Source organism: Trachemys scripta, chromosome 1 (assembly GCF_013100865.1).
Source record: "Trachemys scripta elegans isolate TJP31775 chromosome 1, CAS_Tse_1.0, whole genome shotgun sequence".
Classification (NCBI taxonomy): domain Eukaryota; kingdom Metazoa; phylum Chordata; order Testudines; family Emydidae; genus Trachemys; species Trachemys scripta.
Genome location: NC_048298.1, coordinates 28022159 through 28034381, shown reverse-complemented (window position 1 = coordinate 28034381; position 12223 = coordinate 28022159). Strand labels below are relative to the sequence as shown.

At 40.3% G+C, this 12223-nt stretch overlaps 1 protein-coding gene across 2 annotated transcripts in view; it reads left to right on the top strand.

Moving 5' to 3' along the window:
* LRRK2 (leucine rich repeat kinase 2) overlaps positions 1 to 12223 on the top strand; it is a 134328-nt gene that overhangs the window by 11176 nt on the left and 110929 nt on the right. For both annotated transcript variants that reach the window (XM_034766882.1, XM_034766877.1), the window contains exons 3-5: positions 2273 to 2379; positions 7079 to 7167; positions 9102 to 9236. In XM_034766882.1, the coding sequence (XP_034622773.1) occupies positions 2273 to 2379; positions 7079 to 7167; positions 9102 to 9236 (331 nt within the window). The remainder of the gene's footprint in view (positions 1 to 2272; positions 2380 to 7078; positions 7168 to 9101; positions 9237 to 12223) is intronic.

Below are 12223 nucleotides of genomic sequence, written 5' to 3'. Positions count from 1 at the left end.
CCAGAGCAGGGGCTGCACTAGAATAATCAGGAACCTGCTGGAACCAGTTAAGGCAGGCAGGCTGATTAGGACACCTGGAGCCAATTAAGAAGAAGCTGCTAGAATCAATTAAGGCAGGCTAATCAGGGCACCTGGGTTTTAAAAGGAGCTCACTTCAGTTTGTGGGGTGAGTGTGAGGAGTAAGAGGCTCAAGAAGCTGAGAGGGTATACTGCTGGAGGACTGAGGAGCACAAGCGTTATCAGACACCAGGAGGAAGGTCCTGTGGTGAGAATAAGGAAGGTGTTTGGAGGAGGCCATGGGGAAGTAGCCCAGGGAGTTGTGGCTGTCATGCAGTAGTTACAGGAGGCACTATAGACAGCTGCAGTCCACAGGGCCCTGGGCTGGAACCCGGAGTAGAGGGCGGGCCTGGGTTCCCCCCAAACCTCCCAATTGACCTGGACTGTGGGCCCTTCCAGAGGGGAAGGTCTCTGGGCTGTTCCCCAACCCACATGGTGAATCTCTGAGGCAGGAAAGTCTGCCAATAAGCGCAGGACCCACCAAGATAGAGGAGGAACTTTGTCACTATATATATAGATAGATAGATTATATAGATCCAATTATGGAATGAATTGGTGTCCTCCAAGTGACCACATAGCTGAAATGCAAAATCACCCACAACAAATGATACTCTTACTGTCCGTATCAGAGGAGAGGCCAAGAGCTGAATTTTTATGGAAACCAAACTCCCCACTCATGCCAAGAGGTGCTTCCTTTAGGTCAGGGTTATGACACATTTGTTTGAGTGGAGGAGTTCGCATTGTTGTTCTCTATGCCCTTCCTGTTCTGTGGATTAATGGAGGATTTCAGTCTCCAAGGCTCATAGTCTAGTACCAGTCCTGGACACAAAATTAACATTAAAAATGAAATATAAAAGCCAGACTTACAAATTTTATAATAGAATTGTAGATAAGTAACATCTCTTGTTAATACATAGGATCAAATTGTGCTGTGATTTAAGTCCCTTTTGTTAGACAAAGTTGGTCTAGCATTCAAGTGTTTGCATTCTCAATCAAATGTAATATGTTATATGAAGGAGTGCTGGAACGGGGTGGGGCCAGGGGTTTATGGCCCTTCCACTTTTTGCCACTGGCCCTGCCCCTTGCCCCTCTTCTCCTCTCCCCCCACCCTCATGGCCCCACCCCCTGGCCAGGCCGGCAGCTGGAGCTATGGGGAGCCATGGATCCTCCAGTTGCCCTGGACGGGGGGTGGTGGCCCTGGGGCTGGGTACACGGACTGGGGGCTGCTCTCGGGCTGTCCCACCCCCCGCCCCCAGGCAGGTGGAGGGGCCCAGGCTCCCTGGCCCAGCTCCAGCTTCCAGCTTGGCCAGGGGTGGGGCCTTGGGGAAGAGGCGGGGCAGGGCCACAGAGGGGGCAGGGGCTCCTGCCCTCCCCCCCATTTTTGGGAAGGCTCCACTGTCCATGGTTCTATGGCCTGATATGTGGCATGCAATGTTATATATTTTGGATAGATTCTTAGATTCTAAGGACAGAAGGGACCATTGTGATCATCTGGTCTGACCTCCTGTATAACACATGCCATAGAAGTTCCCTAAAGTAATTCCTAAGCATAGCTTTTACAAAAACATCCAATCTTGATTTAAAAATTGTCAGTGATGGCAGAATCCGTTACAAACCTTGGTAAATTGTTCCAGTGGTTAATTACTCTATTAAAAATTTACTCCTTATTTACAGTTGAATTTGTCTAGCTTCAACTTCCAGCCATTGGAATACCTTTCTTGGCTAGATTGAAGAGCCCATTTTAAAATATTTGTTCCCCATATAGATACTTATAGACTGTAATCAAGCCGCTAATATGCTTTTTCAATATGTGAGCCTACACATCTGAGATCTAGTAAGTTTTCCTAATAAACTAGGAAAATTTAATAGTGTTTTTTCTCCAACATGAGATGGGTAAAATAAGGAACCTTTTTCAAATTCGGCCTTGGGTATCTTATTCTCAGAGGTATTTCAGATTCAAGGAATTTGCATATTATTGAGCAGCTAGTTAACTTTTGTGTGTCCTCTGCCTTGTCTTCTGTTAGTTCATCGTATCTTGTTTAGATTGTTAGGTTTTCAGATCAGGGAATATGAGCTAGATTGTCCTTTTTCCTGTATGCAAGGGGAATGGGAAACTGTTTTATGTTTTAAAGTAGAATATCTCTTCATCAGAGAAGGGACACAAGTAAGAGAGTTGACATGTCTGTTGAAAAATAACTACATTTTTATTTTCCAGGTGGGTTGGTCGCTTCTTTGTAAATTAATAGAAGTGTGTCCAGCCACTCTATGTAACATAGCTCCTCAAGATGTTGGAAAGGATTGGGAAGTACTTGGTGTTCATCAGTAAGTACATAAATTTTACAAACAAATATTGTATGCAAAATGTCTTAGAGTTCTTCTAGAAGAAGAAAGGAGAAAAATGTGTTTTCTAACTCATTAAGTAATTGTTCTAAATTAACTTTTTAACTTGGTTATTACAATTTTATCATATAGTAATGCAAACTAAAAAAATGCACTAGAGTTACATCATAAGACTTAGGTGAAGATTGAAATGTTGTTTGGAACAGGATCTAATGGACAAAAACTAGGATAGCAAAGAGGAAAAAATACTTTTATAAAAAGATTTATTGGAAAGTGAACAAGTAAACTGCTGTATCACTGATTGCCATTCCCATATTAGAAAACCTCTTTGAAATTAACTTGATCCAAGATTATATGAGGAACCTATATAGTGATCAGTGTGTTGTGTTTGTGTCGAGTATGTTGTTTAGTAGGTAGGCTAAGATAGTAATTATTGAACCAGCTGGAATTGTTAAGTATTTTCACTCCTAAATACGGTGCTTTACTATTAGAAACCTGGAAGTCTTAAAAGCATGAACTGTCACTAGGTTCTCATTTGGCAGGATGTGGAAAGGTCTCTTAGCCAGCCAAAGGCAAATGAAGGTATTTCCGAACCATTCTGACAATATGGGGGCAAACATTTTAGAAAGAAGTTGATATTACAATATTCGCTAGGTCTTCAAATTGATTTATTCTTCTCACCAGCATTACCTCCATTTTCCCCGCGTTCGTCATCAGCAAACTACTGCATCCGAGCACTCATCTCATTTAGGTACCACGACAGCCAGGTGATTCCATTCTTAGCATTCAGAGTGAAAGAAATATAGTTCTGTGACATCTACATACTGTTGGCAGATTAGGGCATTTTATGAACTCACCTAGCAGTTACACATATCTTAAGTTGGGAAGAGGATAAAGTTTTGTGGAATTCTACAAGTGAGAACTTGGAAGGTAGAAGTGCAGTCACCTTGCGGTAGAGTTTGAGAGGAAGGATCTCTGCCACTTCATGGAGTTTCCATCAGTCTTGCTAGCTCTTTAAGATGGAACAGCAGCATCTCAGGATTTAAGCTGTCAAATGCAGCCAACTGATGCAGTAATATGGGTAGGGAGGTATGTTTCTCATCTAAGGTTAAGAAAAGATAGTTCACTAGTGTGGTCAAATATGTAACTGGGAAGGTCCAATATCGCAGGTCAGGTGAGCGCTCTTTCCAATCTTCCCCATTTCTTTTCTCAAGAAGGGTACCAGGTTGTAGTTGGTAAGATCAGTTGCATCAAACTATAGTTTATTATGCAATGGCTGGACTATAACTTTATATGGTAGATGATAGATTGTTTATATAGTTAATCGTGGGTGCCAACTCCGTGGGTGCTCCAGGGCTGGAGCATGCATGGGGGAAAAAATAGTGGGGGCTCAGTACCCACCAGCTACAGCTGTTCGTGGCGCTGCCGATCAGCTGTTTGATGGCTGTGGAAGAGGCTTGGGGGAGGGCAGAGAGCAGCGAGCAAAGGCAGGAAGAGGTGGAGTGAGGGAGGGACTTCAGGGAAGGGGGAGGAGTGGGGGTGGGAAGAGGTAGAGCGAGAACGGGGCATTGGAGGAAGGGGAGGAGTGGGGTGGGGCTTTGGGGTGGAGCACCACTGGGAAAAAGTAAGTCACTGTCTATGGAGTCTGTGCCTTTAAGAAGGCATTGACAGTTTTTGTTTGTAACCATACCAGGTGCTCCACAAGTCAGGAAGGACAATGACTGAACCCATATGGGATAGTTCAGATTTCTTTAGTATTTTAAAGACTCCTTGTTGAGTGACTGGGCCAAATTCTAAGAGGAGTGGTATAATAGTGGCAGTAAATACTGTCATTCGTTCTTGGACTCCAGAAAGCTGATCTCTATTCTCGTGATGTAGTCACACAAGCCTCCCAAGGGTCCACATAATGACAATAGAAGCAAAGCTCCTATCTAGACACAATCTGTTTCTGAGCATGAGCAGTAGGGCATGCTGCTGACATCACCAAACATCATTTCGTACCACTATAAATACTTTGGCTAATTCTGCACAGTCCTATCTGAAAGCATGACTAGAGAAACTAGTACTTGGAAGGAGGTAAGCCTAGCATCTTTTTTCGTCAGTGCCAAAGACAGAGCAAATCAGTTGTTATATTTAGAGCTCTTTGTAGGAGTGTCCGGTATGTACCGTCGTGCTGATGCATCAACTGCCTGATGGTTGCAGGGGGGCGGTATGCAGATAGGCTAGAGATGAAAACATAATTTATATACAGTTGATTTGTACTGTAAGATGATACTCCTTTGTGTATTTTTGGAAAACAGAAATTTTAAGTTAGAAATTTTGACATAAATTGTAAGTGCTCTGGGGCAGGGACTGTCTTTTTACTCTGTACAGCACCTAGCACAATGGGTCCTGATCCATTATAAGGTCTGGTATCTGCTACAGTATGACAAATGAATAATTATAATAATTAATTTGACTAATTGGTTCACAACACTTTCTAGCTCAACCAAGGTATATTAACTGTTACAAAAAACAATGCAGCAATTGAAGTAACTTTTCACATCTTAACTGATATGTTGATAAGTAGTTTATATAACAACTCTCAAAAGAAAAAATAAGGAAATTCTCTCAGCATATCTGGGCTCTTTCTAAATGCTCACAAACCTTTTGCCAGAGCTTTTGTAATCTTTGACATTAAGTTGGTCATACAGTAAATGAGGTGTAAGTGTTTAACTTTCCTCTCTTTCAATTACTTTTGAGATAAGAGGATGTGTGGAGAATTTCTTTGTGCATTGCTCAATCTTTTGATCTTAATAACCATGCCCCATTCTGTGTTTGTTTTGTGTGGCACTATACTGAACCAACTCATGTCTTTAGAATGTAGGTAATTCAGAGCTGAGATTTATTGTTTGGCACTGCTCACTGGCTGTGAAATGTCCAGAACACACAAGGGCAAACCTGATTTTCCCATTTCCCTTCCTGTACTAGAGCTGGTGAGGGTCTGCTGTGCAAAGGAGGGGGTTGGGTTTCAGGAGGCTGAGCAGAGTAATATGGGCCAACTCTGGGCCTTTCATTCAAGGTGTGGGACATATATGGACAAGGGAGAAATTGGATAAAAGGATCTGGCTTTCCTGCACAATGGGGTGCATTAGGGATGTTCAGGACTATGGTACTTCAGGCACTGGGTTGAAGTATCCTCTGGGAAGTCTGTGGAGCTACTCTACAAGTTTGAAGGGAGAATATTTTCCTTTCCTCCAAGCATCTCCCCAGCATTCAGACCAACTAAAAATTTGTCTGAGGTCTCTGCCTCAGTGTAGAGGACTTGTATAAGTCCTTATGCCCCTCTTAAGTCCAACAGAAGAGATCAATGAATAATATTGCAGGTGCAATGTGACATCTTTTCTCATGAATATCAAGACTATCTTTAACTGAAGCTTGATTTCCACTGTTAAGAATGACCCAAATAGTGCACTTGATCCAAGCCTAAATTTCTATATCCATAGGTTATGCAGTGGTCACCTGAAGCCTACACGGGCCTGGTGTTTATTGGATTTGTGATGGGTCAAGACAGTATCTCAGTTCACTGCAAATTGGTACACAAATCCAATATATATGGTAGTTGCTTTCAGATGTATGCCACTGACATAGAACATAGGCAAGCTAGAAATTTCTCTTTATAAATAACACTGCTACACATATTACTTTGTGTGTTATGGAGGGTTGTAAACTGTGGCTGAAGACACCCTGAACTTATGAGGTAGTACCTGCTCTGCTGCTAGCTCATCCCTGGCTCCTAGACATTGCGGTACCACTCTATTGGATTGGGACTCTTCGGCTCAGAGATGGGTCTGGAGAAAGGGGCAGGAAAAGCTGGGAACCAGATAATCTCCCTCAGCATATTCCTCTGGGACCCTGTGATTTCCAGGGGAAAATGTGTCCAGAAGTCACTGTTGGTTGAACCATGCTGCGAATCACACTATGGTGGGGGAGAGGGAAGACCAGCGAGCTGTGCAAAGGCCTTGGGATTCCATGCTGGTATGCCTGTCCTCCAGGGAGTCTAAAGCTGGATATTGGGGAACCATTTGTTCTAGGCAGGGTAGTGAATTCCTTTCTCCTAGGTGGGACAGTTGTGAGGGAACTCAAATTTGTGAGGGAAAATTACTCAGTTGCTCTGCAGGTAAACCCAGCAGCATGTGGCCTATTATCTTCCTTGGTAAAATATCTTTTATATATAGGTATGACTTGTATCCCTTTTTTTCTTTTTACCATTTTACTCCCGTAGGGCCAAATTCTGCTCTCATGCATATATGTCTCCATTGACTTCAGTGGGAATTGTGCATGTGTATCTAATGGCAGAAGTTGTTCCTCAGCAGTTAGTGATTTACAAGGGTCCTTTTATCTCGTTCCATTTTGTTATGTAATTGTCTATATTACATCTTTTTCTTTTTTAAAAGATGTACAGTATCAATAAAGTATAATATATAAAAATAAAATATCAAAACTAGTTATGGTCATTGATGGCTTAAAAAACCAAACTGACACAGGTATAAAATTTCTTTGAGTCAGAGCTAAAAATGGTTTAAAAACTTTTCCCTAGGTTAAAAAAATTCTATTTCTTCAAGCGTTTGCTGTATATCTGTATTTGGTATACTTTGAACTAACATTTGATTAGTCTTAATATTTTTTTTTTCCATTTTAGGCATATTCTTAAAATGCTTACTATCCACAATGCAAACAGAAACCTCTTGATAATAGGACTCAAGGCACTAAATCTACTACTCTCTTCAGGTATTATGCATTTTACTAATTGGTATGATATTTTTAATTGTAGACTATAATATAAAATGGGTTATTCGACACATTGGGCCTCATTCTTCTCTGCCGTGCACCTCTGTGCAAAGTAGGAGTAAATGCTACAAAATTGTAATAGTGGTATTTTGCACTCACTTTGCACAGGTGTATATAACTCCACTGGCTGCAAAGCAATGGAGAATATAGACTTTCATTTTTGCTTCTAAGAACTTTTGTTCAGAACCATCAGCATTAGCATAGTAACAGATGCTTGCTCAGTAGCTAAGTAATTTTTCTTACTAACTGGAAGGGCAATTTTAACTGATTCTGACCTACTTCCATTTGTAATAGCTAGTATTTCTGAAAAAATCAGACTCTCTCGGAGACACGGTAATTTCTATCATTCTGCTCACTAACAACCTGATCCTGCTACATCCTGAGAGCTTCCTGTGAGATGCTGAACTCTTTTTGAACTCCCACTGAAATTAATGGGTATCCCCAAGGGTTATATTCTGCCACCCTTACTCTCACTGAATAATATCTTACTGTACATATACAGTAGAACTTCAATTTTATGAACACCTATTTTACAAACAGTTTGTTATAGGACCACTTTTCCCCATGGGGAAAAAAAATCACATAATGAAAGTGACACTGTTGAAGAACAAGTCAACATCCCTTCACATTCTGGTGTCTTCTATGCATTGGAAATAACTTTTCAGTGGTTTGAAGAACAAGAAGAAAGCAATGCAATGCATCATACTGCAAGTTAGGCACCGTACCTACTGTAATTTTGAGATGTTCAGTTTTGAGTTTTTCAATTTTATGAATTCCTCAATCCCCAATTAGTTCATAAATTAGAGGTTCCACTGTAGTGAGGACTATGGGCTTGATCCAAATCCTTTTGATGCCAGTGGGAGTCAATCCATTGAGGTTTAACAAGTTTTAGGTCAGGCCCTATTTGCAGACCAAGGTACTACTCAATATGAACAATAATGATGGCAAAATATGGCCATTAATGAATGACTACTGCTAGCAGTTTTCCCTCAGTCTCGTATGTCACAATGCTCCTAAGCCATCAACTAGTTATTCTATCATAGGTTATTTCTTACTGATACTGTTCCTCTCAGTGATACAGTGGATGTAATTGATTAATCAAACTTTACCCTTATATAGTGTGTGTGTATACTTTAATTATACTCCAGTTAGAACTGCTTGGCCAAGAGAATGCAGAGCTGTAGGACTATACATTCTATATATACTGTAGGTTCTAAATAGAACAGATTAGCTGCACAATGAATCAGACTTTTCATTAACACAACCTCGAAAAATTGTCATGAAAATATTAGTCCAACAAAAAATACACCCTTCCCATGATAATGATTATCATGAAAGAACCTAATCATATTTTACTCATCCATCAGAAAAATCACTTGCCATAGGTGAGTAGTTGCATGCAGTTTTGCAAGGCTGTTTTAACTCTGTCCTTCTGATGAGTTGTTTTACATGATCACCTATTTACTAGACACTTTCACTAAAAGACAGAGTTTATCATAGGCTTTTAAAGAACCCATGTTAATTTAAAACAAAATGCGTTCAAAACATGTAGAAAATGCCGTTAGCATTTTTTATTCTTTATAATACAAGCAGTTGGCCTGATACTTCAGTCCTTATACAGGCAATGGTTCCTTTGGGAGTTTTGCCTGCATAGGAACTGAAGGATTGAGCCTAGTGACAGCAAGTGACTCTGGGAAACCCATATTTGCTGTACCAACACATGGATTTGACCCATCATAGTGAAGAACAAAACTAACACTTTTTAAAAGACCGTATGAAATAATTTGTAATCAAGTACTGTGCTTCAGATAGAAATGATCAACGTAGTTTAGTACAGAATATAATCACGTCTTATTCTCTCTTCGGTTGTATAGATATAATTACAATTATGCTCTTGGATGAAGAGACAGATGTATTTTTGTTGGTGTTTGATGCTATGCAAACCTTCCCAAACAATGAAGAAATCCAGCAATATGGATGTAAAACTTTGCACATGCTTTTTGAGAAAGGTATTTATATTTTGCAGTTTATCAAGATGAAATTACTCATAATTTGGGAATAAACTAAAGATGAATACCTAGCTGCAAAAATACATGCTATGAGTTCTGAACTGTTATATTTTTATATAAGTAAAGAAAGGATCACACCTCAGTTGATTGGGTGAATCAATACAAAACCCAGCTTTCAAGATCCTACAAGAAAATACTCCATTGACTTTAGTGCTGCTATAAAGCTAAGTCAGTCCAATGTCCATGTGTAAATATTTCAGTTCAGAATAGTTGTGATTCTGATTATTTCTGTTTCTGAAATTGCTAAAGGTTAGAAGACTTTCACATTTACTGTATAATCGTTTGTTTTAATGTATTCAGAAAAAGAAAATCTTTATGTACTGAAAACCTGCAAAATAGTTTTTACTTGCCATAGCTGGTTTTGATCACGATATTATTAAAGCAGGTCTTGAATCAAAGTGAAGCATCTTGTTTTAAAGTTAATTTTAAGAAATGCAACACCCTTACTGAACCCACAACTATTTCTGCTCACAGGGCTGGCCCACAACATTTTGGCACCTGAAGCGGGGAGCTCAAATGAAATCCCCATGCCCCCTCGCTTGGGCCAAAACTTTGAAAGGTCTCAATTCTGCCTTCTTCCTGTTCTGTTCCTCTCGTGGTACTGCTCTGCTACCTACTCTAATAAAGGAGAACTAACAAACTTTAACAGACATTTTTATCTGTTTGAATAATCAAAGTGGTGCTTTCCGTGCCTTCTTGGTTGCAAAGATTTGAACTGCTTCCTGAAGGTCCACAGTCTGGGCCAGCTCATGCTCTATTGAGATGGTTACAAGGCCGACCAGCCTCTCCTGTGTCATTGTGGAGCGTAGATGTGTTTTTATTAACTTCAGTTTGGAGAAGCTGCGTTCTCGACTGACAACTGTTACAGGAAGTGTTAGAAGTATGTGCAGAGCAACAAAAGCATTTGGAAAGAGGGTGGTCATCTTATTTGTGCGCATATATTCCAGAACAGCCTGTGGAGTTGATCTTGCTGAAATGTATCTTGAAAGGGCTTTCAGTTCATCACCTAAAACACTCACATCAATATCACACATGGCGTCATATGTCAACACTGTGTCTAGTGCCCTGCATTGCTGGTGTAGGTCTTCTTCAGGTAGAGTGAGAAGTTTTGGAATATCATACAACATCCCAAATATACTGCTGTGTTCCTTGAGCTGCATGAAATGTTCTTCAACTGACTGTATTGCACAATCTAGCACCTCGTTAAAGAATTCAACTTTGAATTGTTGTTTGGGATCTCTTATGGGATTATCCCGTGCCTCGTAATCAAAATGCCGTCTTCTTCGGTGACTCTTGTATTCTTGAATGGGTGGGAAAATAGCTTCAGTGTGAAGTTCCTCTGCTAACTTCTGTGCACTCCTCAGAACGTTTTGAAATCCCTCATCTGACCGGTAAGACTGTAGGTATGACTTTGCTTTGTCCAGTTGTTCCATTGCTCCAGATATATCAAGGTCAACACCTTGAGGAGTCTTTTACTTACAACATTTATTTCAAACAGTATGTCATGCCACAACACTAAGCCACACAGAAATTTAAAGTTGTTTGTTTCTGGTGATTCCATTTCCCTCTGCCACTGTTCTCCCACAAACACTGTCATAGCATTATCCTCCATAATGGCAACTATGGCATCATCTATCTTCCCAATTTGGTGTTTGATAGGTTTTATCTCCTCCACTCAACTTTCCCATCATGTGGCACTCAGTGGTTTTAGTGTCAGAGGATGCTGCTTCAACATTTGCCATCGATGAGTTGATGAAGACAAAAATACATAGATGCTTTGAATTACATTAAAAATTTCAGCAGCCTCCCTAGAAGCTAATGCTGCATCACTGATCACCAAGTTCAATGAAGGAGAACTGCCTGGCACAAAAAAAGCTCGAGGGCTTACCTTTCAGATTCGTGTCTGCACTCCTCTGTTCTTTCCTCTCATGTTGGCACCATTATGTAGCCCTGACCTCTTATGTCAGCTATCGCAATTCCCAAATCTTCCATCTTTTTAAGAAGCACATTTGTCATACGAGCTCCTGTAGTATCCTCAATGTCAATAAATTCTAGAAAATGCTCTCTGACAGTCATCAGTGCAGAGACATTTTCACTAGGTTCTGTTGTTCTAAAACACACCATTAAAGTCCTTTGTTCTTGTCGGAGAATAACAGAGTTCTAACTTTTTGTTTGGGTCAGCAAGTCAGATACTTTATTTTCTCAAGCAATTGCGTAGAGGGAGAGAGCTAAACAGGTCTCTCAACAGGTAAACAATTACAGCAAGCATTTATGTCTTTTGTTACAGACAATAATGAGCAACAGCTGCATTTTGTTTATACATAGGTCATTCTGATATCTTGTTTTGCTCACTAATGTAGACTCTTAGTCTACATTCCATATTATCTACACAAGGTCACAACAACTTCTCTCACAGTTCTTTCCCACTTGCCTCACACATTCCTCACTTCTACAAATCTCACGTTATTAGGGTTACAGTTAGCCTGACTCTTGCTAACGAACTGTCATACATTGCATCCCCTTCCTGTCAGTTCTTTCTCTGCTTCCACAACCCCACCCCCCCCTTGTACTACTAGTACAACAAACATTTTCAAATCTCTATTTGCATTAAGTCTTGGAATTCAGATTTTACTTCAGATGCTTCAACCTAAGGGGTTTTGATTGGATGTAATGACAATGCATGATGAGCATGGACATGAAAGGTATTACTATTATTACGTCCTTAACAACAACAACACCATACTCCTACACTTACACCAACACAAACAATAATATTCCCATAGCAATAAGATGATGGGGTTGTTGTACAGTCTTAGTCATAAAACACAATACATCATACTTAGTACATAAGGTGGACACTCTATAAGCTGTATGAGAGGCTTACTTTTCAACTTGATATATATTTTGAAGCATGTGAATTTGCCCTT